Source organism: Cryptomeria japonica, chromosome 11 (assembly GCF_030272615.1).
Source record: "Cryptomeria japonica chromosome 11, Sugi_1.0, whole genome shotgun sequence".
NCBI lineage: Eukaryota > Viridiplantae > Streptophyta > Pinopsida > Cupressales > Cupressaceae > Cryptomeria > Cryptomeria japonica.
Window position 1 is genome coordinate 259,205,367 of NC_081415.1, and position 27,622 is coordinate 259,232,988.

At 37.2% G+C, this 27,622-nt stretch overlaps 1 protein-coding gene across 1 annotated transcript in view; it reads left to right on the forward strand.

Annotated features, from left to right (window-relative positions):
- Nucleotides 1-27,622, forward strand: part of LOC131860173 (pentatricopeptide repeat-containing protein At1g63080, mitochondrial-like) — a 59,067-nt gene that overhangs the window by 10,965 nt on the left and 20,480 nt on the right. Inside the window, exons 3-6 of the mRNA XM_059214549.1 lie at nt 22,181-22,511; nt 22,708-23,510; nt 25,544-25,558; nt 25,710-25,773. Coding sequence (XP_059070532.1) covers nt 22,181-22,511; nt 22,708-23,510; nt 25,544-25,558; nt 25,710-25,773 — 1,213 coding nt within the window. The remainder of the gene's footprint in view (nt 1-22,180; nt 22,512-22,707; nt 23,511-25,543; nt 25,559-25,709; nt 25,774-27,622) is intronic.

Consider the following 27,622-nt stretch of genomic DNA (forward strand, 5'->3'; position numbering starts at 1 on the left):
ATACCTTTCTTCTTAGTCTTGTCATGTAGTTCTATTGATAGAAGCATTACTGAAGTTCTTCGATGTTTGCAAAACAAGCTATCAACTTTTTGAAATAACAATAGACGTTGATTGATTTTGGTTATGAAGACTTATAACCAAAAGAACATCTTTATAAATAGTCATAAACTATTCAGATCGATGACTTATGAATGTGTTAAAAGGGACAAAGTCTTTAAAAATTGAATAAGAAGTTTGAATTAGAAGGTAGTTGCAGAAGTAGTTGAGAATAGTTACAATTGTTTCACAACAATTTTTGCCCGATTGATGGTCCATTACATAAGAGTATGTATGTGTTATTTCAAGTGTGTGTGAAGTGTGTGTTGTTGTGTCTCATATGAAAAAGGAGGAGGTCTTCTAACTTCTTCAACAATGTTCGAAGAATGGATATGTCAAGATATATGATGCAAGGGTTGAATACAACTAACTTTTTGGTGATATGCTCTTCAAGTAAATTATGAATATATTATGTTTGTTGATGCACATATTGATGTGCAATGTCAAAAGAATATGTGGTTCAAAATCTCTCAAGAAAGATAAGTAGATTGGTAGTCAAGAATTTTGCAATATGAATGAAAGACTATTGATTAAGACAAATGATACGCGTGAGAAATAATTTAAACAATATATTTTCATTTATGTTCTATTTTAGACATTCAGGTATAACTTTAATAGTTTTGCAAACCTTTGTTTCCACATAATCTTGTGCTTTGTTCCTTGTGTGGTTGCATTACTTTCTGCTTTAGTTACTATTATTTTTAGGTTTCGATTTGAAGATTATTAATTGGATAATAGTTTAAATTTTATTGTTCTACAAATTCATAGCTAACATTCGTAGCTAACATTCACAGCTCGTATTCATAGGAAATTCATAGCTAGCATTCATGCTCGTATTCCAAGAAGGTGCTTCCGAAGCAGTACCTAGTGCGACTAAGCATGGTGCTATGGAATTGGCAGATGCATCATCTCTTCAATTATGAACTCCATAGGAGATATTTGCAATGGGGTCCTCTCATGTAGTGCAATCCACAAATGAGAGGAAGAAGAAAAGGTCAAGATCGATGGAGGTGAGTTTGAAAGAGAAGGTAAATTATTATCTGATTCAATTGTATGAAAACTATTATGATGTATGAAATTGAAAAGTGTTGTTTGTTTCTAATGGAAATTAATAGGAAAACCATTATGATGTATGAAAAGTTAAAGTTTTTTTTATTTAAGCTAGTTTGTGCGTTCCATTGGAGCCAAACCCTATGGATGAGAAGAGTGAACTGATAACTCAATGATGAACGAATAGTACCAAACCAATACTGAGAGGGGGGGGGGGAGTGAATCAGTACAAACAAAAACACACTCTTGAACCGGTTTGTCTGCAGACGCTGTGCATTGACAGACAAACAGTAACACCGGTCCTTAAACAGAGTACAACCAGCAAAACCCAGAATAACTAAGACAAGCATAAACCGGTTGACACTTATCTTCTCATACAATCTAACACTTCATTTCCATTTCACCCTAATGCATGAACAAGTAATCTACCATCAAAGATATACATATAAGCAACTAGATCAACATGATTCACCACTTGACAGAAAACAACATAGCATCACATGAAGAAGACACCACACATGACACACTTTTTTTTCACGTGGAAACTCAACTGGGAAAAATCACGGTGGGGATGAATACCCACAAGCTTGTTTTTGAACTCTTTAGAAGTCCACTCTGTTAGGAGCCTTGTCCGGTTAAAGACTGATACAATAGGTTCTGTTAGGAACCGATCCTGTTAGGGATCACCTGGTTAAGAGATGGCTAGAATACCCGGTTAAGGGTTAAACCCTGTTAAAGGTTACCTTGTTAGAGGATTTCAAGAACTCAATGGTTTGGAGTCACCCTATTAAAGGATTTATAGCAAGCCGGTTAAAGCTACCCTGTTAAGGGATTTCTCAACTGTTGAAGTAGTTAGAGATCAACATGTATTACAATGATATGGTAACAACACTCAATGCCAATGCAGATCCGCTTAAGTTCCTCTTCACCTTCTGCACTTACACTCTGCAGGTATCACTTCTCTCCTTTGGTCTGGCAAGAATCACGTATCTCTTCCCTTGGATACACACACAACTTTTTGCCAACAACCCTAGAAAGAATCACAACATCGACCTTATAGGAAAAACAGATAGGTCGGTAGCATAAACCCTAAACCCTAACCTATTAGGTTAAGGAATTCAAATGGTTCAATCCTGACCGTTGAGCATATTGCATTAATCTCCATCGTTCGTTTTCCACTGATTTCATGGCGGCTGATAACCCATCACACGTTATCACCATTTACAGACTTCACACATTCCTGAGGTAGATAGGAATAGTCTCCTTCATGCAAGATCCTTCACGCACACAAGGCATACGTGGCAACACGATCTTTTTTTCATTACAATACTAACTCATCATACAAAGTCATCAGTTGAGCCACACAGGCTTGAAGCGCTTCAACCAGAAACCCTGAAGTTGAGACTACCAACTGGTAGTCATACAACGCTTTCATGTGCCGGTTCCCATAACCATATGCCGGTTCACCTTGAACAAACACACTACTTCACTTTGGTACAAATGCCAGTTCACAGTGTTATACCGGTTCTCACATATGCCGATTCTCACCTCTTCAGCATATTGACATCAATGACAACATACAATGTCATTATCATTATGTCCTCATACCGGTTCATATAATGCCAACATGAATATGATGAAAGTGACACTTATGTTGTTGGTATCATGTTGACCTTCGATTGAAGTGAGTTTTGGTTGGAAAAGGCAAAGTGGCTAATGTGGGAAGGGGTGTAGTTTTCCACAATATTCCACTGCGATGGGTTTGTGTCAAAGTTCATATTGTTGAGGTGATTGATGCAGATCTCAACTTGCCTTATCAACATCCTTTCTCAGATGTCTTGTCTGATTCATTGGACTCATTTGAGATATGAAACATCTCAGACTTGGCTCATCCCACCTCTCCAGTACAAGTTAATGGTCGTGAAAGATCCTTTCAAATGGCACATGTCATAACTTTCTCTTTATCAACTATACCAACATATATGCATTGGGTAAGTCCCTATTATACTGGCACCACTCATCAATATCGTATGTGGATTCTTGCAAGATGAACACCTCGATAATGCCAAGGTGAAGAAAGTGTCTATTGACTAGCCTATTGTATTTGTCACAATTTTCTTTATGCCTATTGTACCAACATATGCATTGGGCAAGTTCCTATTATAATGGTACCACTCATCTATATCATCTATAAATGTTGAGCACCCTATTGTATGTGTCACAATTTCCTTTATGCATATTGTACCAGCATATGCATTGGGCAAGTTCCTATTATAATGGTGCCACTCATCTATATCATCTATAGATTCTTGTAAGATGAACACCTCAAAAATACCAATGGGAAGAAAGCGTCTGTTAAGTAGCCTATTGTACAAAGATGATCAAGCTTAAGGCTTTGATCCGTTGGGAGCATGCCTCTTGAGTTACACAATAACCCAAATAAAAGAAATATATTTTACAAAGGCATCTTCTCCATTGCACAAGCTAGATAGCGAATGAGATGATGAGAATTCCATATAATTGTGTAGCTTTGTTTTATTACATGGTTGAACATTACTGAGCATTGTTTACTTAGTATGCCAGAATAATTTGGTAATATGTTTGAACATTACTTTCATGTATGCAATCTTATTGTTTGCATATCAGTATATTCTTGCATAGCGATATATTCTCTATTATAATATTAGTTTTCTCTTGCTTCAAGAGTATATTCTTGCAGTCTTGCGAAGGTGAACTATTGTTGGTTTACATAACAATATATTCTTGCATTCTTGCATAATAGTATATTCTTGCATTCATGTATGAGAAACACATTTTGTTTTGCATTCATGTGTGAGAAACACATTGCGTTTTGTGGAACTATTCTTGGTTTACATATCAGTATATTCTCGAATTCATGTATTACATGTCAAGTTTTGTTACTTGTTGTTGATGACAATCATGTGGATAGAAAAGTCATTGAATGAATCTTAGGAAATTTTTCTTATAAAGGTAAAATTTTGTATATACTAGAAAATAAGATGCTATGTTATTATTGTGAAATTTGGACTTTGATTTTGATGAAATTAGAGGATGCTCTATCTTCTGAGGAATTCATGTATTGCAGTGATGATTGTTGATTATGTGAGAAAAGATTTAGAATTTATTGGTTTGAAAGATGATTGCGATTTCCTCAATGTTGAAGACTGAAATCCAAGGTTGCGGGGCAATTTAATAATATTTTTCTCTTGGAATTGCTCTGCTCCTTTTAGATTTTTTGATCGAATCCCTCTTTTTATGTCTTGTGATGCAGAAAATTAAGGTTACTATGATAGTGACCAACTATACTATGTCAGGGTTGGTTATAATATGTCTTGTGATTGCTCTAATTATATGCAGGCATCAATATTTCACTATGGATCGATTATATGCAAGGATAAGGAAAACTTGATAAAGGTGATTTCTCCCCCTGTAATCCAACTCTGAGTTTACATGCTAATATTCTATCAAATAATGTTTCCAATTATAATTCTTTAAAGATCTGAACCAACTGGAAAATGTTTTCCTCTATGAAAAGTAGGGTACCATCTAAGCATTAGAAATTTATTCTTGGTTTACTTTTAGAGTATGACCTATAATTTGGATTCTTTATAAAGTTTATATATAAAAGTTAATAATTTACCATCTGACATTTTTCAAGTCTTGACATTTTTTGGTTGTTTTCCAATCTTTTAGTGGAATGGTGGTTAGTATTCCGCTGAAGGGAATTGACACAATAGGTATAGGAGATGTTGTTGGATTTTTCTTGCATTCTTAGGATGAATAGAAATTTAAAGAGGCTCTTAGATTTTCAAATGGGTGTGGTGCAATTACAACAACAAAGAAAGGAGCAATCCCAACATTGCCTGATAAATTAGTAGTACTGGAGCTCCTCAAAAACATTGCCATGTAATGTCCCATATGAGAGGAGGGTGTTGTGATTTGTTTGTGTACATTGTGATTCTTTATCATGTAATCATTTTTAAATGAAATAAATTTATGATTGGGAAAAGATATATACTCCCATACAAGTGGAAATGTTATGTTGTAATCACCATTCATCTTAAGCAAAATTATGTGAGCATGAAAGTGTTATATTTTATTCAATGTTTTGAGAGGTTGAAATGTTACCTCTCAATAGGAATTCAATTATTTTGCATTTTTCTTGCTTTTGTATGGAAAATATAATGACGATTATTTTTAATTGTTTCTTATAGTGATTATCTTTGAATTTGCACTTTGTATTATAATTAATCTTTTTCATACTTATGTCTTTTTGTTTTGTTTTATGCTATCATGTTTGTAGTTTTATCCTAAGGATGAGTTTGTATTTGATTACATTTGTAATACTTTTTCATTTTATGCTTAACAAATAAAAAACAAAGGAATGAATACATAATGATAAAATAAGCAAAAAAGACACATGATAACATAGAGAGAAGAAAAAACAAACCACAAATAACAAAGAACACATACCAAACCATAGGTTTCGAAGACATTTCGTCACTACACTCACACCCTCACACCCTCACAAAGATATTGCGACATACTCTCATATCCATTGTGAATTGTTTTCAAGGTCCTAATTCGTAATCTCTCAAATCTTTTGTGGGGGTCTGATTGTTATTGAGAAAGTGTTGTCGTTCAACCTCATCAAGACAAGCTCTAAATGTGTCTAGAAAACCACTATTCTATATAGAATAATTTTGATTTAAGAAATATTGTAAATGTTGAGACATGGACTAGCTAGGACTCAAACCTAGGACCTTCCATACGTTGCTAGAGTGCTTTACCACTGAGCTACTAGCCCCTCTTGGACCAGTCCATCATCGGTCTGGGTGTGGCTTATTTCCAACACCAACACCCACCCTTAAGCCACACCTCGCGTGTGCTTGGGGCTCCTAGCCTGGACCTGGCTCTGATACCATGTTGAGACATGGACTAGCTAGGACTCAAACCTAGGACCTTCCATACGCCGCTGGAGTGCTCTACCACTGAGCTACTGGCCCCTTTTGGACCAGTCCATCGTCAGTCCGGGTGTGGCTTATTTCCAACACCAACAGTAAGGAGGTTGCAGATTGTACATATATGATCATGCTAGAAAGGATATTGTCTACTATGGCATCTCTAAGAAACAAAAAATTGAGAACATAAATATGCATATGTTGATGTAGCTCTCATAATCCTCTTGATTTGGACTAGTCTAGAATAGTGTTACAAAGATTTCAAACATTGGTAGAGACTATACCTTCCATCGCTTCTAACACTTAAGTCTAGAATAGTGTTACAAAGATTTCAAATATTGGTATGGACTAGTCTAGAATAGTGTTACAAAGATTTTAAACATTGGTATGTGTATTTTTTTTACAAAATATTTAGCGATAAATAGATTTTGGACTCTCTTCTAACAATTAAGTCACCATATTTTTTTATAGTCTCATTGATAATGACCATTATTTCATAGCCAATGATAGAAATTTATCCCTTCTTACATCCCTATACACTCTTGAGCTAGCAAAGGGATAATAATAATAATTCATCCCCTTCAACTATGCTTGATAAATTTTGCCCAAAAGGTTCATAAAATTCCATTATTGTTTATAATTTGTCTTATGATTTTGTATAGTTAATTTTTGTCTTATGCTATCTTAACAATGATTTAGGGCTTTCCTTGACTGTTGTCTCCTTGATGTATTGTTGCTTCTTTTATGCCTTGACTGCAAACTATAATTTCCAAAGGCTAATGTCTCCTTGATGTGTTTTGATGTGACCTCGATATTATGGGATGGTTTGCTACATATTGTTTCACTATATATCATTGTTGCATTGTTTATCAGATTGTTTGCTACATATTGTTTGATGTATTGTTGAACATTGCTGCAAACCTTAAAGCTAGCAACTATGAATGTAAATGTGTGACATGTACCATTAGATGATGTAAAAGTACACAATCCAAAGGCATAGCTCACCTATATGGCCATTCTCTTAGCATCAAGTTCTATTGAAGTAATCAAGAAAATGGGATTGGTCACTAAACTCATTAAAGAAATTATGCAAAAGGTGGATAGTGCTATCTTCACTATCATCCATTACCATCATAATCATCCCTAGACACTAAAATATATCCATTGTCCCATCCTTCACAACATACTTGTACACGTTCTTCAACCACGTGTGACACACATGCCAAATAAAAAGCAAAAAGCAACATCCATATACAACCCTTGTATAAAGACAACAAAAGGTCATAACAAAGACATCAAAGCACAATGTGACATGTCATAAGAATTTCAATGAAGACTATAACTAATAAAAGATTGTTGGTGTAAATAAATATTCATTTTGGATATTATTACACTTTACTTAAATTAACTTAGGATAATGCATCTCTTCGTAGTTTGGATTTGAGACACTTAGGGAAGTGTGCACATAAGGATAGAGCTTGTAGAAGAAATTTCACCTTTTGTGGTCTTATTTTGTTGTTACACTCCACATTCAGTGGGTCATCCACCTCTTGTGGAATATTATATTATTTCTCCTACCTACCCCTAGTATTTCTTACCTACCCTTGTTTCTCATTGAGCCACATGTCATAATTGTGTGCTCGTACATCCATATGGCCTTGCCTATATAAGTAGGCCTATATTCATTGTATTGGTTAATCCAGTTGATCATTTGCATATTGATGAGAATACAGTTTGTTCTTATCATTCTATTGTCTCTCTTTTTATGCTTTTCATTGTGCCCTTGATCTTGGCAAAATCCTACATGGTATCAGAGCCTATAGGGCTTCATTGATTAGTATTTTGGAGACATTTTGGAGGCTTCAATTTTCAGATTTGGGGATCTTCATTTTTTGGGGGCGTCGTACAGTGATTTGGAAATCATGGTTGAATCTGGGAGGCCATTTCCATGAATTTCGACTATAAAGTCGACCTATTTTGGTGATAATTTTTTTTTCCCCATTTTGGCTATTATTGTACGGATTCCAAAATTTTTTTTTAAAAAAAATAAAATTATTTTCCAAAAAAAAAAAAGGGAAAAATCAAAATTTTTTTTTCTTGTTTTTGGGGGTCTGCAGACCCCCCCGTGCTCTCCGTACCCTGCATTGTCTGCAGGTCCGTTGCCGTCGACCGTACTATCGTTGCCGCCCCATACTCTCCTCGACCACCGCCATCTGCAGCTCCGGAGCCTCCCGCTGCCGCTGTGCACCACTGCTGCAGGTTCTCCTCCAGGCACCGACGGCTCCCCCCGACGATCGACCTCCATCACCGGCACCGGCGGCTCCTCTGGCACCAGGCGCCAACTCCCATGCGGACCCCGCCATGCAAAGCAGACACAGACCGCCACGTCACCTTTTTTTGCCACATCAGCGTGTCCGTACAGTACGGATGCCACGCAGGCAGGGGTGAAGTTTTTTTGATGGTCATATGGGCGTCAAATTTAAACCCGTCATTTGTTGACATCAGCGCCACATCAGCAGACTTTTGAAATTTTTTGACCCCCTCTTCATTGAGCTTTTCAGTTTTGCAGTTCAACTTTGAAAGGCCATATCTTGCTCATTTTTGCTCCTTTTTTGGTGCAATTTTTTTTGAAATGGGCTAAAATTTTGTGATCTTTGTAGTGGTGTGGTTATTTTCTGATTTTGGTACACAGGTTTTTCGGAAATTTTGGATTCTCTCAGCTGTACCTGTCCAATCCTCAATTCTGCAACTTCAAAGGTCTCGTTTGAGCTCATACGACCTCTTTTTTAGGTGCCGTTTTTTTTGAAAGTGCATGTTTTTTTGTCTACTTTCATAATCTATGATCAGATTTCAGAGATTTTGATTGGAAGTTGTACTTTCAGATATTGGTCTTATTTGGCCTATTAGGTACTTGTAAAGTGCTTGGATCTTAGTTTAGATCTCTTGCATTATTAGTTTGAGTCTCTTTTGGCCTTATTGAGGTAGTTGTAAAATTGAAATCAGAAGCCCACTTTGCCATTTGTTGCAAGTGGCCCATTGTATACGCACTAATTATAAAGTGTCAAATCATCACTTTTGAGGGGGTTCTTTGATTGAGTGAATTTGGGGGGGTGTCTTGTGTGATTGTGCCTCTCTTTGTGCTCTTTCATTTTTGTTGCAATGAGTCCTCATAAATTTCCACCTTTAACTCCACATAATTATGCATCATGGAAAATTAATGTATGGAGTAAATTTATGGGAAAGGGTCTCACGCATTACATAGATGGAACAATAGCAGCACCACCTGATCCTAAGGTTGATCCTAATACTCAATTAGAATGGCTCACTAAGAATTGCATGGCTTTTTGAATTTTGTGCAAGTATGTATCAGATGACCTCATCTTTCATATTGAAAAGTGTACCACAATCAAAGATGCTTGGGATATGTTTCAGAAATTGTATGGTCAAGTTGATGAAATCAGAGGTTATAAGATTGTCAATGAGCTCACCAACTTGGATCCCAAGAGTTTTGATACAATCCAAGATTATGTCACCAAAGCAAATGAGCTAAGAGCAAAGCTTAAAGATTGTGGAATTGACAAAAAGGATGCTCAGTTGATATTCAACTTGTTGGACAAGCTTGCACCAGAATATGCAACATTTGTGTCTAGCTTCCAAACTCATCGTTTGACAGTGGGGAGTTCCTATGTTATGCCTTCATTTGGTGCTTTCACAAAAATGTTGATATTGGAACAATCTAAGTTGTTGAACATGGGACTTCTCAAGTATTCAAAGTCCAAGGCTTTGGTGGCTAATCAAGGGAATCAAGGAAGTCAAGGCAAAGATTCCAACAAGAAGAAGAAGCAATCCAAGTCTAAGCCACACCAGGAAAAAGGACAATCATCCTCTCCATCACAAGGCGATTTTTCATCCTCTTCCAAGAAGGGGACACCACCTAAGAAGGATAAACCAACTTGTGCATATTGCAAGAAGTATGGTCATGATGAGCATCGATGCCACACAAATCAAGTTGATGAGTTAACTAATCTTCTTAAGAAAAACAACATCAACTTGCCATCCGCCTACACAAAGAAGGATTCATCTCCTTCCTCTTCCTCACATTCTAAGGGAAAAGGGCAAACATTTGTGGCTACAACAGGTTCTTCACAGCAATGGATACTTTACTCGAGTGCCTCATATCACATGGGTTCTACAAAGGAGTAGTTTTCTTCATTGGAGCCATCTAAAGTACCTCACATTTACATAGGTGATGATACACAAGTTGAGGTTGAAGGGAAAGGTTCAGTTGACATGGATGATGGAACATTTGAGAATGTTCTCTATGTTCCTAACTTGTCTACCAACCTTCTCTCTATCTACCAAATCACTCACTATGGGAATGGGAAAAAGGTTGAGTTTACACCATATTCAGTTGTGGTAAAGGAACTTGATGATGATGCCTTGGTAGCAGTGGGACAAGTCAATGACAAGTCAAGGCTTTATTCATTCTCCCACTTTGTGCCAAGTTCACCTTCTAGGGCCTTGCTTACTCATTCAAATTCAGAAAGTAAGCTATGGCATGAGCGGTTTGGTCACCTCAACTACTGCTATCTTTAGCAGCTTAGCACTAAAGACATGGTCATAGGTCTACCTCGAATCAGTTTTTCAGAGGGTGTATGTTCAGGTTGTTCCATGGGCAAGCATCCCGAGGAGAAGTTTGATAAGGGGAAAGCTTGGAGAGCTTTGGAAGTTCTTCAACTTATTCATAGCGATGTAGCAGGTCCATTTCCAGCACCTTTACTTAGCAAGGCCCGCTATGTCCTCACCTTCATTTATGACTACTCCCGCTTCACTTGGGTCTACTTTCTTATTCATAAGAGTGAAGTATTTGACAGATTTCAGGACTTCAAGACTCGTGTGGAGAAGCAATCCGGGAAAATGGTCAATATTCTTTGTACAAATAATGGAAGGGAATATGTGAACAAAAGACTTGAGGATTTTTGTACATTTGAGGGGATTGATCTTCAACATTCTGTTGCATACATTCCATAGCAGAACGCAAGAATCGAACTCTCAAAGAAATGGCTAGCTGTATGATACATGCACGTTCTCTTGATCCCGCCTTTTGGGCAGAGGCTATCAGTTGTGCCACACACATCCAGAATCGGGTTCCTCACAAAGCTTTGCAAGGTATTACTCCTTTTGAGGCTTGGGCTGGTAGGAAACCGATTGTGAGACATTTCAGAGTCTTTGGGTGTCCAGCATGGGCTCGCATCCCTCCGCAGAAACGCAAGGCATTGGAACCACAAAGTCGACCTTGCATATTTGTTGGATATCCTGAGGGTGTTAAGGCATATAGATTGATGGATCCTGAGACACATGAGGTGTTCATTGAGAGGAGTGTTCACTTTGAGGAAAGCTCTCCTAGCTTAGCCTCTCTACCTCCTCCACCTCCCTCCATTGTGGATAGTGATGCTAGTGATTCAGATGATGAGACTCCTTCAACTCCGACTCACAGGGTTACACCTCCGCAGGGTCCACTTGCAGTTGAGGAGCCTCGTTCTCCACCTCCACCTAGACCTCATTGGGCTCGACAGACACTTGAGTCCGCGGGTTCTCTTGTTGGGGATCCTTCAGATACACAGAGAACTCGATCACAACATTAGGATCTACCACATGCATTCATTGCTACCACTTCTAATCCACAGACATTTAGGGAAGCATTAGGGGTTCGTGAGTGGGACCAAGCTTTGGAGGAAGAGTATAGTTCCTTGATGAGGAACAACACATGGGATTTAGTCCATCTCCCTAAGGGGAGAAAGATGGTTCGATGTAAGTGGATCTATCAGACCAAGTTTGCAGCGGATGGTAGTGTGGATAAGTATAAGGCTCGGCTTGTTGCGAAAGGTTTCTCCCAGGTAGCAGGTGTTGACTATACTGAAACCTTTGCACCCGTAGCCAAGATGAACTCCATTCGTTTGACACTTGCTATTGCTGCAGCTCATGGTTGGGCTGTACATCAGATGGATGTGAAGAGTGCTTTTCTTCATGGTGATCTTGATGAGGAGATTTATATGGAGCAGCCATAGGGTTTCATCCAGGATACTTCTTTGGTTTGCAGACTAAGGAAATCTCTCTATGGCGTTAAGTAGGCCCCCAGGGCTTGGTACGCCAAGATGGATTCCTTTCTTCTCTCAGCAGGGTTCACTAGGTGTCATTCTGATCTGAATGTCTACATTTTGCGACAAGATGACTCTCACTTGATACTTGTGCTCTATGTTGATGACTTGATCATTACAAGGAGTACCGCATCCATCATTAGCAGGGTCAAATCTGCTTTGCATGATAGATTTGCTATGACTGACTTGGGTCTTTTGCACTACTTTCTTGGGATAGAGATTTCATAGTCACCTTCCGGGATTACACTATCGCAGCCCAAGTATGCTCTTGATCTACTTGCACGCTTTCATATGGCTGATTGTAAGCCTTCCCTGACTCCCTTTCTTTCAGGAGTCAAGCTTGAGGCTCAGTGTTCTTCTCCACCAGTTGATGCCACTTCGTATCGTTAGCTTGTGGGTAGTCTCATCTACTTGACCCATACACACCCTGATATTTCATCTGCAGTTGGCATGGTTTCTCGCTTCATGCAGGAACCACATGAGCTTCATTGGAAAGCCGCCAAACGCATCCTTCATTACATCTAGGGTACACATCACTATGGGATTCACTATGCAGCAAGCACAAGACTTCGCTTGGTTGGTTACACAGACTCCGATTGGGCTGGCGATCTTGATGATTGTAAGTCTACTTCTGGTTACAGTTTTCACCTTGGTTCGGGCCCCATTTGTTGGCAGAGCAAGAAGCAACATGCTATTTCTCTCTCTTCGACTGAGTCTGAGTATCGAGGCGTTGTTAACGCAGTGACTGAGACCATTTGGCTCCAGCAGATTCTCACAGAGTTTGGATTCACCACTCCACGGCCGACAATTCTACATTGCGACAATCAGAGTGCTATTGCAATCTCGAAGAACCCGGTCCAACACCAGTGGACCAAACACATCAAGATTCATATGCACTATATCCGAGAGCTCATTCAGGAGCAGGTCATTGATTTGCAGTATTGTCCTACAGCGGAGTAGGTTGCTGACATATTCACCAAACCTTTCACCGAGAGTAAGTTCTAGCAGTTGCGAGCTCTCTTGGGAGTGCGGGATGTGTCATTAGTGGGGGTCGGCTAACTTCTCCTTCCTCTCTTATGGGGGGGACTTTTTCCTCTTTGAGGTTTTGTCCTTCTTCTTTGAGAGTCTTTTTTACTTTCATCTCTCTTTTGGGGGGGAGTTTTTTCCCACTGGGTTTTCTCCTTTTCTCCGTTTGTGAGAGATTGCATTGCATAGTTTTTTCTTGCATTTGCATATTGTACATGGGTACCTATCATGGCCTAGTAGCCAGGACCCATCTTGCATTGTTGACTTGAGTCTTCATTCCCCTAAGTTGCACTTAAGGGGGGGTGTTGGTGTAAATAAATATTCATTTTGGATATTATTACACTTTACTTAAGTTAACTTAGGATAATGCATCTCTTCGTAGTTTGGATTTGAGACACTTAGGGAAGTGTGCACATAAGGATAGAGCTTGTAGGAGAAATTCCTTTTGTGGTCTTATTTTGCTGTTACACTCCACATTCGGTGGGTCATCCACCTCTTGTGGAATATTATATTATTTCTCCTACTTACCCCTAGTATTTCTTACCTACCCTTGTTTCTCATTGAGCCACATGTCATAATTGTGTGCTCGTACATCCATATGGACTTGCCTATATAAGCAGGCCTATATTCATTGTATTGGTTAATCCAGTTGTGTTGGTGTAAATAAATATTCATTTTGGATATTATTACACTTTACTTAAGTTAACTTAGGATAATGTATCTCTTCGTAGTTTGGATTTGAGACACTTAGGGAAGTGTGCACATAAGGATAGAGCTTGTAGGAGAAATTCCTTTTGTGGTCTTATTTTGCTGTTACACTCCACATTCGGTGGGTCATCCACCTCTTGTGGAATATTATATTATTTCTCCTACCTACCCCTAGTATATCTTACCTACCCTTGTTTCTCATTGAGCCACATGTCATAATTGTGTGCTCGTACATCCATATGGCCTTGCCTATATAAGCAGGCCTATATTCATTGTATTGGTTAATCCAGTTGATCATTTGCATATTGATGAGAATACAGTTTGTTCTTATCATTCTATTGTCTCTCTTTTTATGCTTTTCATTGTGCCCTTGATCTTGGCAAAATCCTACAAAGATGATGCATTGTATGGCTTGTATTTTTGTAGTGGAATCATCAGTAAAGAACGAATTGACCCTCCAATCATTTTGACCTACTTTCCTCATCATTTCACCTTTACCAACCAAACCTAAATGTCCTCGCTCTTGTTTCATGAGCACACTACCCATGCAATAGGCACCCAACCTACTACTCATCAAAACTAAGTAGGGAATACAATTGGTATTATCTGGAAATCAACCAACCACAATCATTAGCAACTATAAAGGCATTTATGTTGTCAAAAATAGAGATAAGAATGCATACAAAGGATTGTGAGGATATCACCCCATATTTATTGGTCACAAACATTGAATCCATGGAAATAATCAAATCATGGGAGTGTTGAACCATCATATTGAGCATCCATGGAGTCGAGATCCTTATAATGAAAGGCTTGTCGACACCTTGAGGTTGTTGAAAATAAAAAAATTAGCTGCATCTTCTAATTGTCATAACATTATACTAGTGGCATCATGGACATGCTTTTGCGAGCAGTTGGACTTCACCCTTCTCCATGCATTCATGACGTCCTTATGTGTTTGGAATTCATCTCTCCTCCTCAACATGATAGAAAAAAAAGGATCAGAAAGGTGTCTATCCATGATATCATCAACACTAACATCCATTAGCAACAAACTCTCAACATAACTTTTGCATTCAACTGAAAGGTTTGGAGCAAATTGGGAATGTGGCTCATTCATTATATCATCAACACCATGAAAAAATACACCCTTTTCATCTACATGAAACCTTTGATTGAATATCAAGATTGCTACATCTGGTCTACCTTTCGACACCTTAATAATAATGTGGCATTGACAACCCCATTTTTTCTAAAGTTCATTACACATTCCTTTATGGGAGGATCATTCCTATGGTCCTCTGGTCCAAATGCACACCAATAAATGAAATTCACATTGTCATGTTGTCAACTACCAATCTAAAGAGTAAGAAAATATTATGTACATATTGAATGAATGATTCAATGTACTAACCAAGAATACATATTCGTTGAGTGCTCTTTTAAGCATGTATTGTGGTTCTCTCTATGATGCATGCAGATAAATGTGTCTTTCATACTTTCAACCAAAGCTTCCCCTGTAAGGAAATCATCTAATCTATAAAGTGGAATTATTGCATAATGGTTAGTATCATCATAAAATTCAATGACAATTGGACTCCAATGGAGATTATTGACTGAGAAATAACTGACCCTGTTGCCAACATCTTACACTTTCAAGTCCATTAAGATTCTCCATTTGTGTTGTCTCACCATCCTAATAACATTCATGTGACAAGCTTCTTATGAATAACAAAACTTATTACTTCACAAAGGAAAAAAATATTTAAAAAGTAAGTTGAAGATGTGACTATACTATTTCATTAACAAATTGGAATAGTTGGTAAGAGGTATTTCAATAATGTATTTTTCTTTAACCATGAATGTACTCATATCCTCCATCGTTGAAATATTTCACTCCAAGCCTGTAGTGAACCTTACATAACAATATCAATGTTCAGATGTGTTATGAAGATGTTGCATAAGTATGTGGTTCTATTCGTGAAGGCAATATTGGATAAGAGAAATTGTTGCCACCTGTACAAAAAAATGTTGAATCAGTGTTTGAGAGAAATAAAGAAAGCATGGAAATGAATGAAATCCTACAAATTGTGTGTAGAAGGTGTGTAAGTTGAAGATCACTTATTGTTATACATAATGCATGATGGAATTTACAATTTGGGGAAATTGGCCACCCCACATCAACATATTCTAAAGAATACATTGTTTATTGGGTCTGACAACCTTGATTTTTTCATGGAATAAAATCCTTAAATATACATATACAATGAATGCAAGATCCTAGCCCTATGGCCAATTTCACCAAATGACAAATACTATGAAACCATCTGAATCCTTTCCAATAATGTGAAATGAGTACCATTTCTGCAAGCAACCTCAGATATGAAAGAAACCATTGACATCTCTACAAAAATTATGGAATTAATATTTCACATAAATAAACAAAGCATAGAAATGAATGCGATCCTAAAAACTATGGGTATAATGTAGCCAACAACATAAAATAAATGATACATTATTTAATGGGGTTGCCAAATTACAATTTATCAATGACTAATAATTTCATGTTTACGTATTCCGTGAATCCAACATTGTAGCCATATAGCTAACTACATAGAGACGATTTTTTAAAGGGGTGAACAAACATCGTTTACTTAAGTAAATAGTTTCTCAAATCATGTGAATCATTTCAGGAAATGTACATCAAAGGCCATCTAGTGCACCTCATATCATCCATGAACTTAACTTTTTTCATATTGTAAAACACAACATGATATATGACTTGCAAGCCTCTATCATGAATTAGTTTAAGAACGTCCAATATGAATTGGCATACCATGTAGATGATAAACGAAATGGTAGAGCATATAAGACGAGAATTTCATTATGTTTCACATTTAAAATATTACATGGAAAGGATGCGAAGAAAGTATACCAAAACCCATGTGGTAAGTGATGGAAATAGGGAAGACAATTGAGAGGGGGAGTGAATCAGTTGCCACAAAAACTCACACAACTTAAACTTTTTCTTAGATCTGGTAATTAAACACACATAACACCAAGATTTTTGTACATGGAAAACCCTGTTAGGGGAAAAACCACGATGGGGAAACCCACAAAATAGGTATACTCTATCAAAAGTATTACAATGGGGAATGCACATGTTAGGTCCCGAAGACAACTGAGAGCGGGGGGGGGGGGGGCGGGGGGGTGTGGATCAATTGTCAAATAAATTCAAACCATAATCAACTTAACCAAAACTTAATGCTTAATACCGGTAAACCAAACTTTATGCCGGTAGACAATTTATCAGTTAAATGCAGTGTCGGTAAAGATTAATGCATGAAACAGAAAGACAATAGCATCCACAACACATAACACCAATATTTGTACGTAGAAACCCTGTAAGGGGAAAAACCACGGTGGTAAACCTTACCCACAATCAGATGATACTACTGTAGATAGTATGTGTGTACAATAGGGGGTCTGCACATGCAGAAAGGCCAAGTGCCTAGAGCTCACTGCTCAATCACAAAATAAGAGTCACACTGACTACAATTGGATGGTTAAATCCAATGATAATGTACTGCTCAAAATAGCATCTTCATAAGTTGGATTCAATACTGGTTTAGCTCTGATGTGCCTTCTTCAATCCTTCCTTCAATCTTGAATGATGTCTGCGTGTATAGCTCTACTTATATTCACATATACCTTATTACAATCCCTTTTCAATCCTATCCTTGCATATATTAATCTCACAAATGAGATCTTACATTTATACCATAACATAAGACCAATTGAGTAGGTCGGCTCACTAAAAGATATTACAATAAAATCAATTACAAATGAAACAATATCCGATGCATGATGTCAGATCAATGCATTTACATTAATAATAAGTTATCTTCATGATGTGTCGTGCTGATCTGGAATAGATAAGCTTGTCGGTGCATAACCTGGACCTATTTGCCGGTAACAGCAAATATGCAAACCCGATCAAACCAATGAACAAATCATCAAGACAAAGTGTCCAAACAATGTCTTCGAAATAACCAAGTAGTCTCCAAGTCATTCCAAGTACCGGTGAACAATATAACCTGTTGGTGAACCAAATACCGGTGACTATGCATAAGTCACTAACTTGTCGGCGAACATAACCGAATCTCCAAGTGCTGATAAGTGTTGACATCAATGACAAAACCATATCAACATATCCAAAATACCAACAATCTTCCCCTTTGGCATTGATGGCAACACAAGATGGAAAAACCATCAAAGTGACAAAACATAAATGCCAAAAATCAAATATCAACAATTTCCCAAAGAGATCATTAACCAGAAATCAAAATATAGATACAGAGAGTAATCAATCTCTCCCCAAAGTAACAATCTTTCCCAAAGGATAATGAGTTTTTCCATATCAATCTCCCCCCTTTGACATCCCAGTACCACCTCCAACACATGCAAGTTGTAGAGCTTTTTTTTTCCGTTCTAAGGCATAAGTTTTAAATATTAAATTAAAGCTTTTCAAACATATAATTTAGATTAGTTGTCAGTTTCTCATTGGCTCTGTGCTATCCTTTTTTCCTAGTCGCTGGTTCTTATGCTAGTTTTTTGCAGCTTTACTGTCTAGGTCTTATCTTCTCTAGTTTCTTTCATGCTCATCTTTCGTAATGTAAGTGGGTTTCGAGTCCCCTAAAACCTAATTTTCCTTAATCAAAAACATATAATTTAGATTAAAAATATTATATAGTTTAGATATTAAAAATTGCATTTATAATAGGTTATTTTATATAGTTTTAATATCAAATATATTTTATGATTATAATAAATATATTTAAGAATTAATAATTTTACGAAAAATAATTTTTAATTATTTATATCTTTAAAAGAATTAAATATCTAAATTATATGAATATATAAAAATTAAATATTAATTTATGATTAATCTTTTTTATTTATAAGTATATTATGTATAATCAAATATATAAATTAAATACTATAAATATGTAAATTACAAAGATATTTAAACATATGTTTTTTAATAAATATTAAATATTATTATTTTTATATAAATCATATATATATATATATATATATATATATATATATATATATATATATAAGCGGTAGAAACCACTAAATTTTATTAATTATATAAATTTATAATGAGAGTATGTGATTCAACCCCAAACCCCTCCCCTCCAACCAGACAAAAAATCGCCCAAACCTAAACCCAGATACAATAACCTGGGGGCAGATACAAGACCACATTATTTTTTGCATCTTGATCGACTCAAGACTCAAGAAGACAGTGCAATCCTGTAAAAACATTAAAAAATATTTGCTTCTATAATTTAGATTTAAAAAATTATCTATTAAATTTTAATTTTTCAAAGATACAATTAAATTTGATTAATTATAATTTTTAATTTTTAATTTAAATATATAATTATTTGATATATAATTTAAATATTACAAGTTTTATATAATTTTAATGTCAAATATATATAATGAATAATTTATATATTATAATAAAGTTAAATACTTATTTTATAATATAAAATAAAATAAAGTTTATGTTTTTTGAATATATTAAATTAATATTTTTTAATATACATATACTTTTTGAACATAAAATTAAAAATTGAAAAACTTAATAACAGAAAAATAAATAAAATGGAAAAAAAATAAATAATAACTTACCCACCGCACTTGACCGATTCTGTGGGCACGAGCTCCTATGGGAGTTGCCCCTCTTTTTAAATTGAGGGGTTATTAAGAATATGGTTTTCGTGGGCATTTAGAAATTGTGGGTTATATCCATAGTGGGTAAGGCCAGGAAACAAATGTTAGGGTTTCATTTTGGTTGAGAAGAAAATCTGAAAGCGTAGATCAGCCTCTCTGCTACCAACATTGTCACGGGGCTAGACCGGCCTGCTGCCCAAACAAGCTTTTTCCTTCCAAAGGAGGTCAAACCTCATGCGGCACTGGCAAACCTTACTCACGACTTCCATTGCGGACAAGTCCTTTCTTGTTCCCAGACTACGCCATCCCTTTTCAAGTGTCCACCACCTGACCACATTAACACACACCCATGCGGAATAGAAGTGCATGCCAACCCTCTCACGGGTTTCTTTCATCCTGATGCTCCTAGCACTCCCTTCAAGTCCCTGACTCTACTCTAGCACTGTCTTGTCGCACCATCCTTGCACCCCTGGTACAAGCTTACAGGTCTCCTCGATGTCTTCGTCTTCTTGAGTCCCCCATAAGACCCTGACTACTAACACTGACCCATCCGGAACTCCTTAAGTCCTCCGGCTCCAACTTTGCACACTCCCTGAGCATGCCCAGTACTCCCACAGCACTGGCACCCCATGTTGGCCTCCCTCAGCTCCTCTGAACCCTCAAGCACCAAACATATCTCATGGGATGACTAGACTCCCTGAGCTAGCTTCCTGTTTGTCCATCTCCACACAATGAACACAACACTGGGGCAATAGGTAGCTTTATTGTTATGAAGAGGCGGCCCCTGGCCCGATCTACAAACAATTCCAACTCTGTCGTTGGTCACTACCCCGAATACTTCCCAAGCATCCGATTATAAGTTCCTGCCCCTAGATCAACGTCCACTCTTGAAACACCAGCACAGTTACCACTGCACCTTGCCCCTGGCAATAGCTTCTCATATAGACTCCTGATCCACGAAGACCCTGTCTCCTTCGGAACTCCACCTGGCACACCACTGACTCTCTCTCGAGCCCGCGACGGCTTACCCAGTACACAACTCAGAACTCCTTCCTGAACAAGGACTCCAAGTCACACTGCTTCGGGCCCTTGGCCTATGCCTACATGGCTTCACTGGTGAACCCAGTTCTTTGTACATCCCATGCACAATAACCAGCTCCATGCAAACACTCAGTCTAAGCCTCTCAGACTGACAAAACACCTTGCACTCCTACTTGGGCACCAAGCTCTTCGCTCCATGATCCAATCCAATATCCTTGGTCGCTGAACTCTCCTTCAACTCGGCTGTGCTCCCAGAACAACTCGCCTTCGGACCATGTCCCCTTTTCGGTCATGCAACTCATCCATCTTTGTCACCCTCTTGGACTCGCCTCATGGCTCGGCTCAACATGAGCACACTTTCGGAACCCAGTCCCTACTGCCACATTTGACCCCCACTCTAGGGCCTCGAGATCCCGGACCTCTATGCAAATCCCACTTCAGGTAACCTAGGTGCGTGCCCGGCACATCACCCCACTTGTTCCACAAGACACATGGACTTCCAGCTCTGCAACTCAACCCACATAGCTTGCCCAACTCTCAAGCTCCAACATTCCGATATAGATAGCCCCTTGCATGGCCATCCCCCTTACAAGATCTTGGGTACTCCATTTCCCCAACCGGGACAATCCATTGCACGATCATCCTTCTCGCAAGAGCCTAGGTACTCCACTTCCCTAGTCCTCGGGTCATAGACAACTCCCCGGGAGTCATCCCCAACATTGGCTCAGTTACTCCACTTCACTGAGATAGGGACCATGAGAATGCATCCACCAGTAAACCTCACCATCCAATGATAAGGCGGGGTTACTCTACTTCACCCCTAAAGTCCATGTAGGACCTCTATCTCCCTGAGACTAGAGGGCAGGGTTACTCTTCTTCACCCCTAGGAGGAGGTGTCTACCGCAGACCACCTTGGTGCACTCCTGGCACTCGGCTATTCTTTCAACCGACCCCCATATATAAGTTTTTCGTCCAATTCTCACACAACTGTAGCTTGGCATTAACCCTTTGTCAATCACCACAACTTCCACCTGCTGAGAATAACAAGGGACTTACAACCCCAGAAGCCTACTGATCTCCCTGAGACAGCAGCCCCTTACAAACATCACCATGAAATGCCCACTCCCAATCTTGAAATAGGTAACCTCGACTACCCACTTCTTTTATTTGTTTTCATTCTCTCTACGCCCTCTGTCTTTCTCTGCAAACAACCACAAACCCTCACATACTGGCAAGTCTTTACCAGACATATCTCCTACCTTTAATGTTGTACAATTCAATAAATCCATTAAGGCTCTCTGTAAATCGGGCAACACAAACAAGGCATGGGATTTCTTCCACTCACTCTTGTAACCTTCAATGTGCTTTTAGATGGTCTTAGGAATGACGGCGACCTCCGTAGAATTTACCCTCTCCTCGCTGAAATGGAAGATACGGGCATCCATTCAAAATGTCATCACTTACAGCATTCTCATAAAGTCTTTGTGTATATGGGGTAAACTTGAGGAAGCACACGAGCTCTTGCACGAAATGAGGAATAACCATTGTTTTCCTAATATTGTTACCTACAGCACCTTAATTGACGCTCTCTGCAAGAAAGGTAGGGTAGATGAAGCTTTAGTATTGGTGGCTCACGTGATACAAGATGGCCTTTGTCCAAATACTTTTTTTATACAATACCCTAATCAATGGTCTCTGCAAGGTGGGTAGGGAAGATGAAGCTATCGGCTTATTCATTGGAATGAGACGTTCTCATGTTTCTCCAGATATTATTACATATAACAGTCTGATTTATAGTTTCTTCAAAGTAGGAAGTGTAAATGAAGCTCTAGCATTAGTATGCAAAATGATACAAAATGGCTATTTCCCTGACACTTACACTTGTAACATCTTGATAGATGCTTTTTTCAAAGCTGGAAAAACAGAGGAGGCGTATAATGTGTTTCTACAAATGATGGAGTTTGGTCCTTTTCCCAATCAAGTGGTATTCAATGCAGTTATTAATGGGTTATGCAAAGATGGACAGATGGACAAGGCATGGGATTGTTTTCAAATCATGTCAAGAAAGGGTTTACACCCAGATGTTTTTACATACACCTCTGTGATTGCTGCATTCTGTAGAACAGGACACATGGGCATGGCATTTCAAATGTTGAAAAAAATGACAAGAAAGTTTTTGGAACCTGATAAAGTGACATGCAACACAATCATTGATGGTTTGTGTAAAGCAGGTGATCTTGCTAGCGCTCATATCTTAATGAATAAGATACTTGATGAAGGCAAGGTCCCTGATGTAATGGCTTACAACTCTCTGATTAATGGTCATTGTAAAATTGGTCAAATGGGTGAGGCTTTAAAGCTTTTTAAAAGCATGGAAATGGTTGGCATTATTCCAAATGTTGTGACCTATAACACGCTAATTGCCACGTTATGCAAAGAAGACGAACTTGATGCTGCTTTATCAATGTTAGATCAAATGAGAGCAAAAGGTTTGGTTCAAATGAGGTCACATACAACACATTATTTTCAGGTGCTTGCAAAAGATGTGACTTGGAAAAAAAACCTTTTTTTAATAGATCAAATGCAGAAGCAAGGCTGTGATCCAAGTGATAAGACCGTTGAGATAGTCTGCTGGCTGATTGATGTTGGTCAAATAGAAAAATTAAAAGACTTTGCAAATGGCAAAGCTTCTATTATTTCTTGATACTCATAACTTGAGAGTGATAGATTGTTGAAGTCACTCACGTATATTTCTTTTCTCATTGTATGAAGTTGCGTCCTCAATTTGAGGGTCTTTCTATGATAGATATGTGATAACTTACTTTGATTTGAAGACTGGAAACTTGGACAATGTTACTTATAACTCACTTTCGTTCATTTCTGTGCTAAACGATTTCATTTTATTCAATGGTTGCACTGACCTTACCTTAAGCATTGCACTTCTAAATAGGATTAAATCTTTTCATACCTTTATATAATATGAAGTATATTAAGACAAGTTAAATGAGTAAATGTATAGATAATTCTATAGTGTCTGTTACAGCTAATACAATATTTTAATCATGATTCATAATTGAACATATATAGAGAGGTCCTGCACATTCATAACCATTCTTTTTTAAAGACTGACTGTCCGAATCTCAACAACTCTCAATCCCACTGCAAACATGAGGAGTGATAGATTGGCAATTTAAAACGATTTTAACCATTCTTTCCAATTTGAAACTTGACATGTTTTCGCAATCGTTGTCCTGCTCCTTCCCCTGACTAGAACAATTGAGTCTGTCTCAAGACAACTTAAATAAATCTTGAAGCTTTATTCATTTCAAAGACCATACTGTTTGGCAAATCTGTCATGAATATTCAAGAAAGTATCATTCAACCTTCTTTTCTTTTAGAAATTGCTGGAGACTTTTATTACAAGATCAGTTTTGTGAAAGTATCATTCAACCTTCTTTCTTTTAGAAATTGCTGGAGACTTTTATTACAAGATCAGTTTTGTGAAACAGGATATGTAGCATTGAATATCTACAAGGAATGAATGATTCAGACAAAATATTTTATGTTCCCTATAAACTGTATACAAGAAGGTTGTGTAGATCAAATTCAGTGGCTATTCAAAAGTTTATTTGAAGGTGAACACAATACAAAAATTAAAATTTTGATTCTCTTACATGGGTTCATCTTTATGGAAAAGGCTCCAGATACATGAGTTCTGTTTCAGCATTCACAGTGGACTATTGAGTGGATAGTTTGATATTAACAACGCACATGGCTTAGATTGCTCAAGTGGGATGGTAAGTTACTATTAATTGTTGGTTCTGATCGACTCCAGTGCCCTTTTTGTCACGGATAAGTAGACTAGTGTTCATAAACTAGTTCTGAAATATCTTTGAGTGAGATGTCATTTATGAGTCAAGTTGGTCTCGAATTTTATTGTACTATTAGATTTTTTTTCATCTCAAGAAATATTTGCTGCCAAATCCCATGACACAAAGTGTTATTCATATTTTGGATGACAGTTTTGAAATAAGCTAAAGCTAGTTGTCATGAGATTATTTTTTCATGTCATCAAAATCCAATGTTTGGTCATACATTTTCAAGTTTTAACATGCAAGTTCACTCCATTAACTAGCACAATATGAATAAATTATAATATCTGTCGAGTAAATTCTGTTTCAACATCAAACTCATATATGTAGACACATAAAATTTGTCATTTTAATCCTGGGTGGATCAACTTCATTTTCATGCATTATTCCATCTATTATTCGTCATTATCCATTAAATATTATTATTATCTCATATTCCATTTATCATTTAATAATATTATTACTTATCCATTTTCACAAATAGACGCATAAGCATTTGCATCACTCATTTATGTTTTTCCCTCTATCCTATTTTCATCCACCTCACACGTGGGATTAAACTTTCAAGCCCTATTCTTTACCCCATCTTCATCCCATAATCTAGATTCACCCGAGGATGCCTATTTAAGCACAGCCCCTCTCCCATTTTGGGATCCACAACTTTTGCATTCAAAATCAGTTGCTTGCATCCATTTCTTGCATTTTAATAATTTTCCTCAAATCTTCTTGTGCATGTGCTTTCTAAGAGCACTTATTATTTGAACACAAGATCTTGATAGTAAGAGAGCAATGGAGTAAGATTGTGTAGCATGCATGTGTGTGTCAGTTTTGATTTTTGTTTTGCATGTGTGTTTCTTTGCAGGTATTTCATTGTTGGGTGAGAAAAATTATCTCACCTACATTTGACACGCCTGATGGGACTAGCCTTGTCCCTTCATAGATTCGATTTTCGTTTGGTAGAAAACATTTAGTTTACATTTACAGACTGTTACCATATTGTTTTGGATTGTTTCATATTTTCATTGCAGGTTTGGTGTTTGTCTCCAGAATGTTTTGTTTCATATAATGTGATTCTCCATAATGTTCTGCTTGGTACATTGAACTGTTCCTGCTGATATCATAGTTTGCAGCCATGTTTCTATTGTTTTATCAATCTTGCCTATCTGCACAAACTTTTCTCAGCACCCTCAGTTCCAACATGTCTGAGGTGTTTCTTCTAAACTGAATTTCTCAAATACATTTTTTTAACTTGCAAAATCTGTCCAAAACACGTTTAAAAAAAAAATACACCTGCCAAAGCATTTCAAATCTGCAAGAAGACGTCTCAAGGCTTGCAAAAATTTCAAAATCTGAGATTGTAATAGTGCATGATTGGGTTTTGATTTTTTTTGGTTTGTTATTTGTTTGTTTTGATTTGATTGTGTGGGCTGCGTGAGCCTTTTTTTTCTAATTTTTCTTAGTTTTTAAGATAGTTTTAGTTTTAGTTCTTTTTAAGTTAGTTTTTACGTGAGTTTTAAGTTACTTTTTAAGAATTAGTTTTTAATTTGGTTTTTAGAATTGGCTTTTAATTTAGATTTTTTATTAGATTTTTAATTTGGTTTTAAATTAGTTTTTAAAAAAAATTAATTAGTTTAGTTTTAGATTTTTTATAATTAGTTTTGTTAATTAGATTTTAATTTAGTTTTTAAATTAGATTTAAATTTGGTTAATTAGTTAGATTGTTCATTAGACTTTATATTTTTGTTAGTTAGACTTGGTTAATTAGTCCTTGCATACCACCCTTAGATCACACCCTTGCATACTTTATTTAGGTCTTATCCTTTCCTTATGTCCTTAGGTAAAACCTTTGAACACCACCATTAGGTTATACCCTTGCATAATTCCCTTAGATCATACCCATAATCTTTGCATAGCCTTACACCATTTTCTTAGGACACACCCTTGATCCTTACATACCTTCATTAGGTCATACCTAAATTCTTGCACATCCCCATCTCTCTTTAGGACATAATCCCACCTCTTGCATACTTCAATAAAAAAAACCAAAAACATTGCTTGCACTTAGGATTTATCGTCTTAGGTTTGACATCAAATCTTGATCATCAATCACCCTTATCACTTGAGGTGCATCTTCATACATCAAATTTCGATCATGAATTACCCTTATCACATGAGGTGCATCTACCTTGAGTTAGGGAACTTATCAGTGTATTTGAGTTGGTATTTCGCTTGGTGTTCATCATCTCATATCATAGAATGCCTTCTTTTTGATCACTTATCCTTGTGCCTATCCATCATAGCACAAGTCAAACCTCACGTTGCAAATATTTTTAAACCTAGAGTATCCTAGGGTTTAGCTGCACATCACTTTCCTATCATATAAATCACATTTTGCATCAATCCTTTAGCACATTCCCATCTCAATCATATCGCATAGATTGCATTTCCCATTGATCCTTATCATATCCCAATCTCAGCTTCCTATCACATAGTTTGCACCTTAATCTTTGCATTGATCCTTAGTTACATGCTAATCTCACTCATATCATATAGTTGAGTATGCATTTTTAGGGTTTGCATTCCATCTAGAGTCTCATACATTGTCCTAGGTCAAAGATCCAAACTATCATAAATCTCCATGACTACCTTGGCCCAACAAATTCAAGATCTCAAGAGAGAAATATATGACATTCAAGTCCAACAAAAAGATTCAATGACCCCTCTTGAGATACAATTCCATGATATAAAGAACAATAGACTTCAAGGAATGTTAAAATGACTCTATAAGGTGGAACAAGTAATTGAAAATCAAAAGCCAAATCTCGAACAAGATCACAGGACACCTTCACCAAGACATAAAGACATTTCCTCCAAGTATCCTCTAGATAGATAGTTTACACCTTTGGGGCAATCTATTGAGTCATCTTTGAAAGAGATTCTT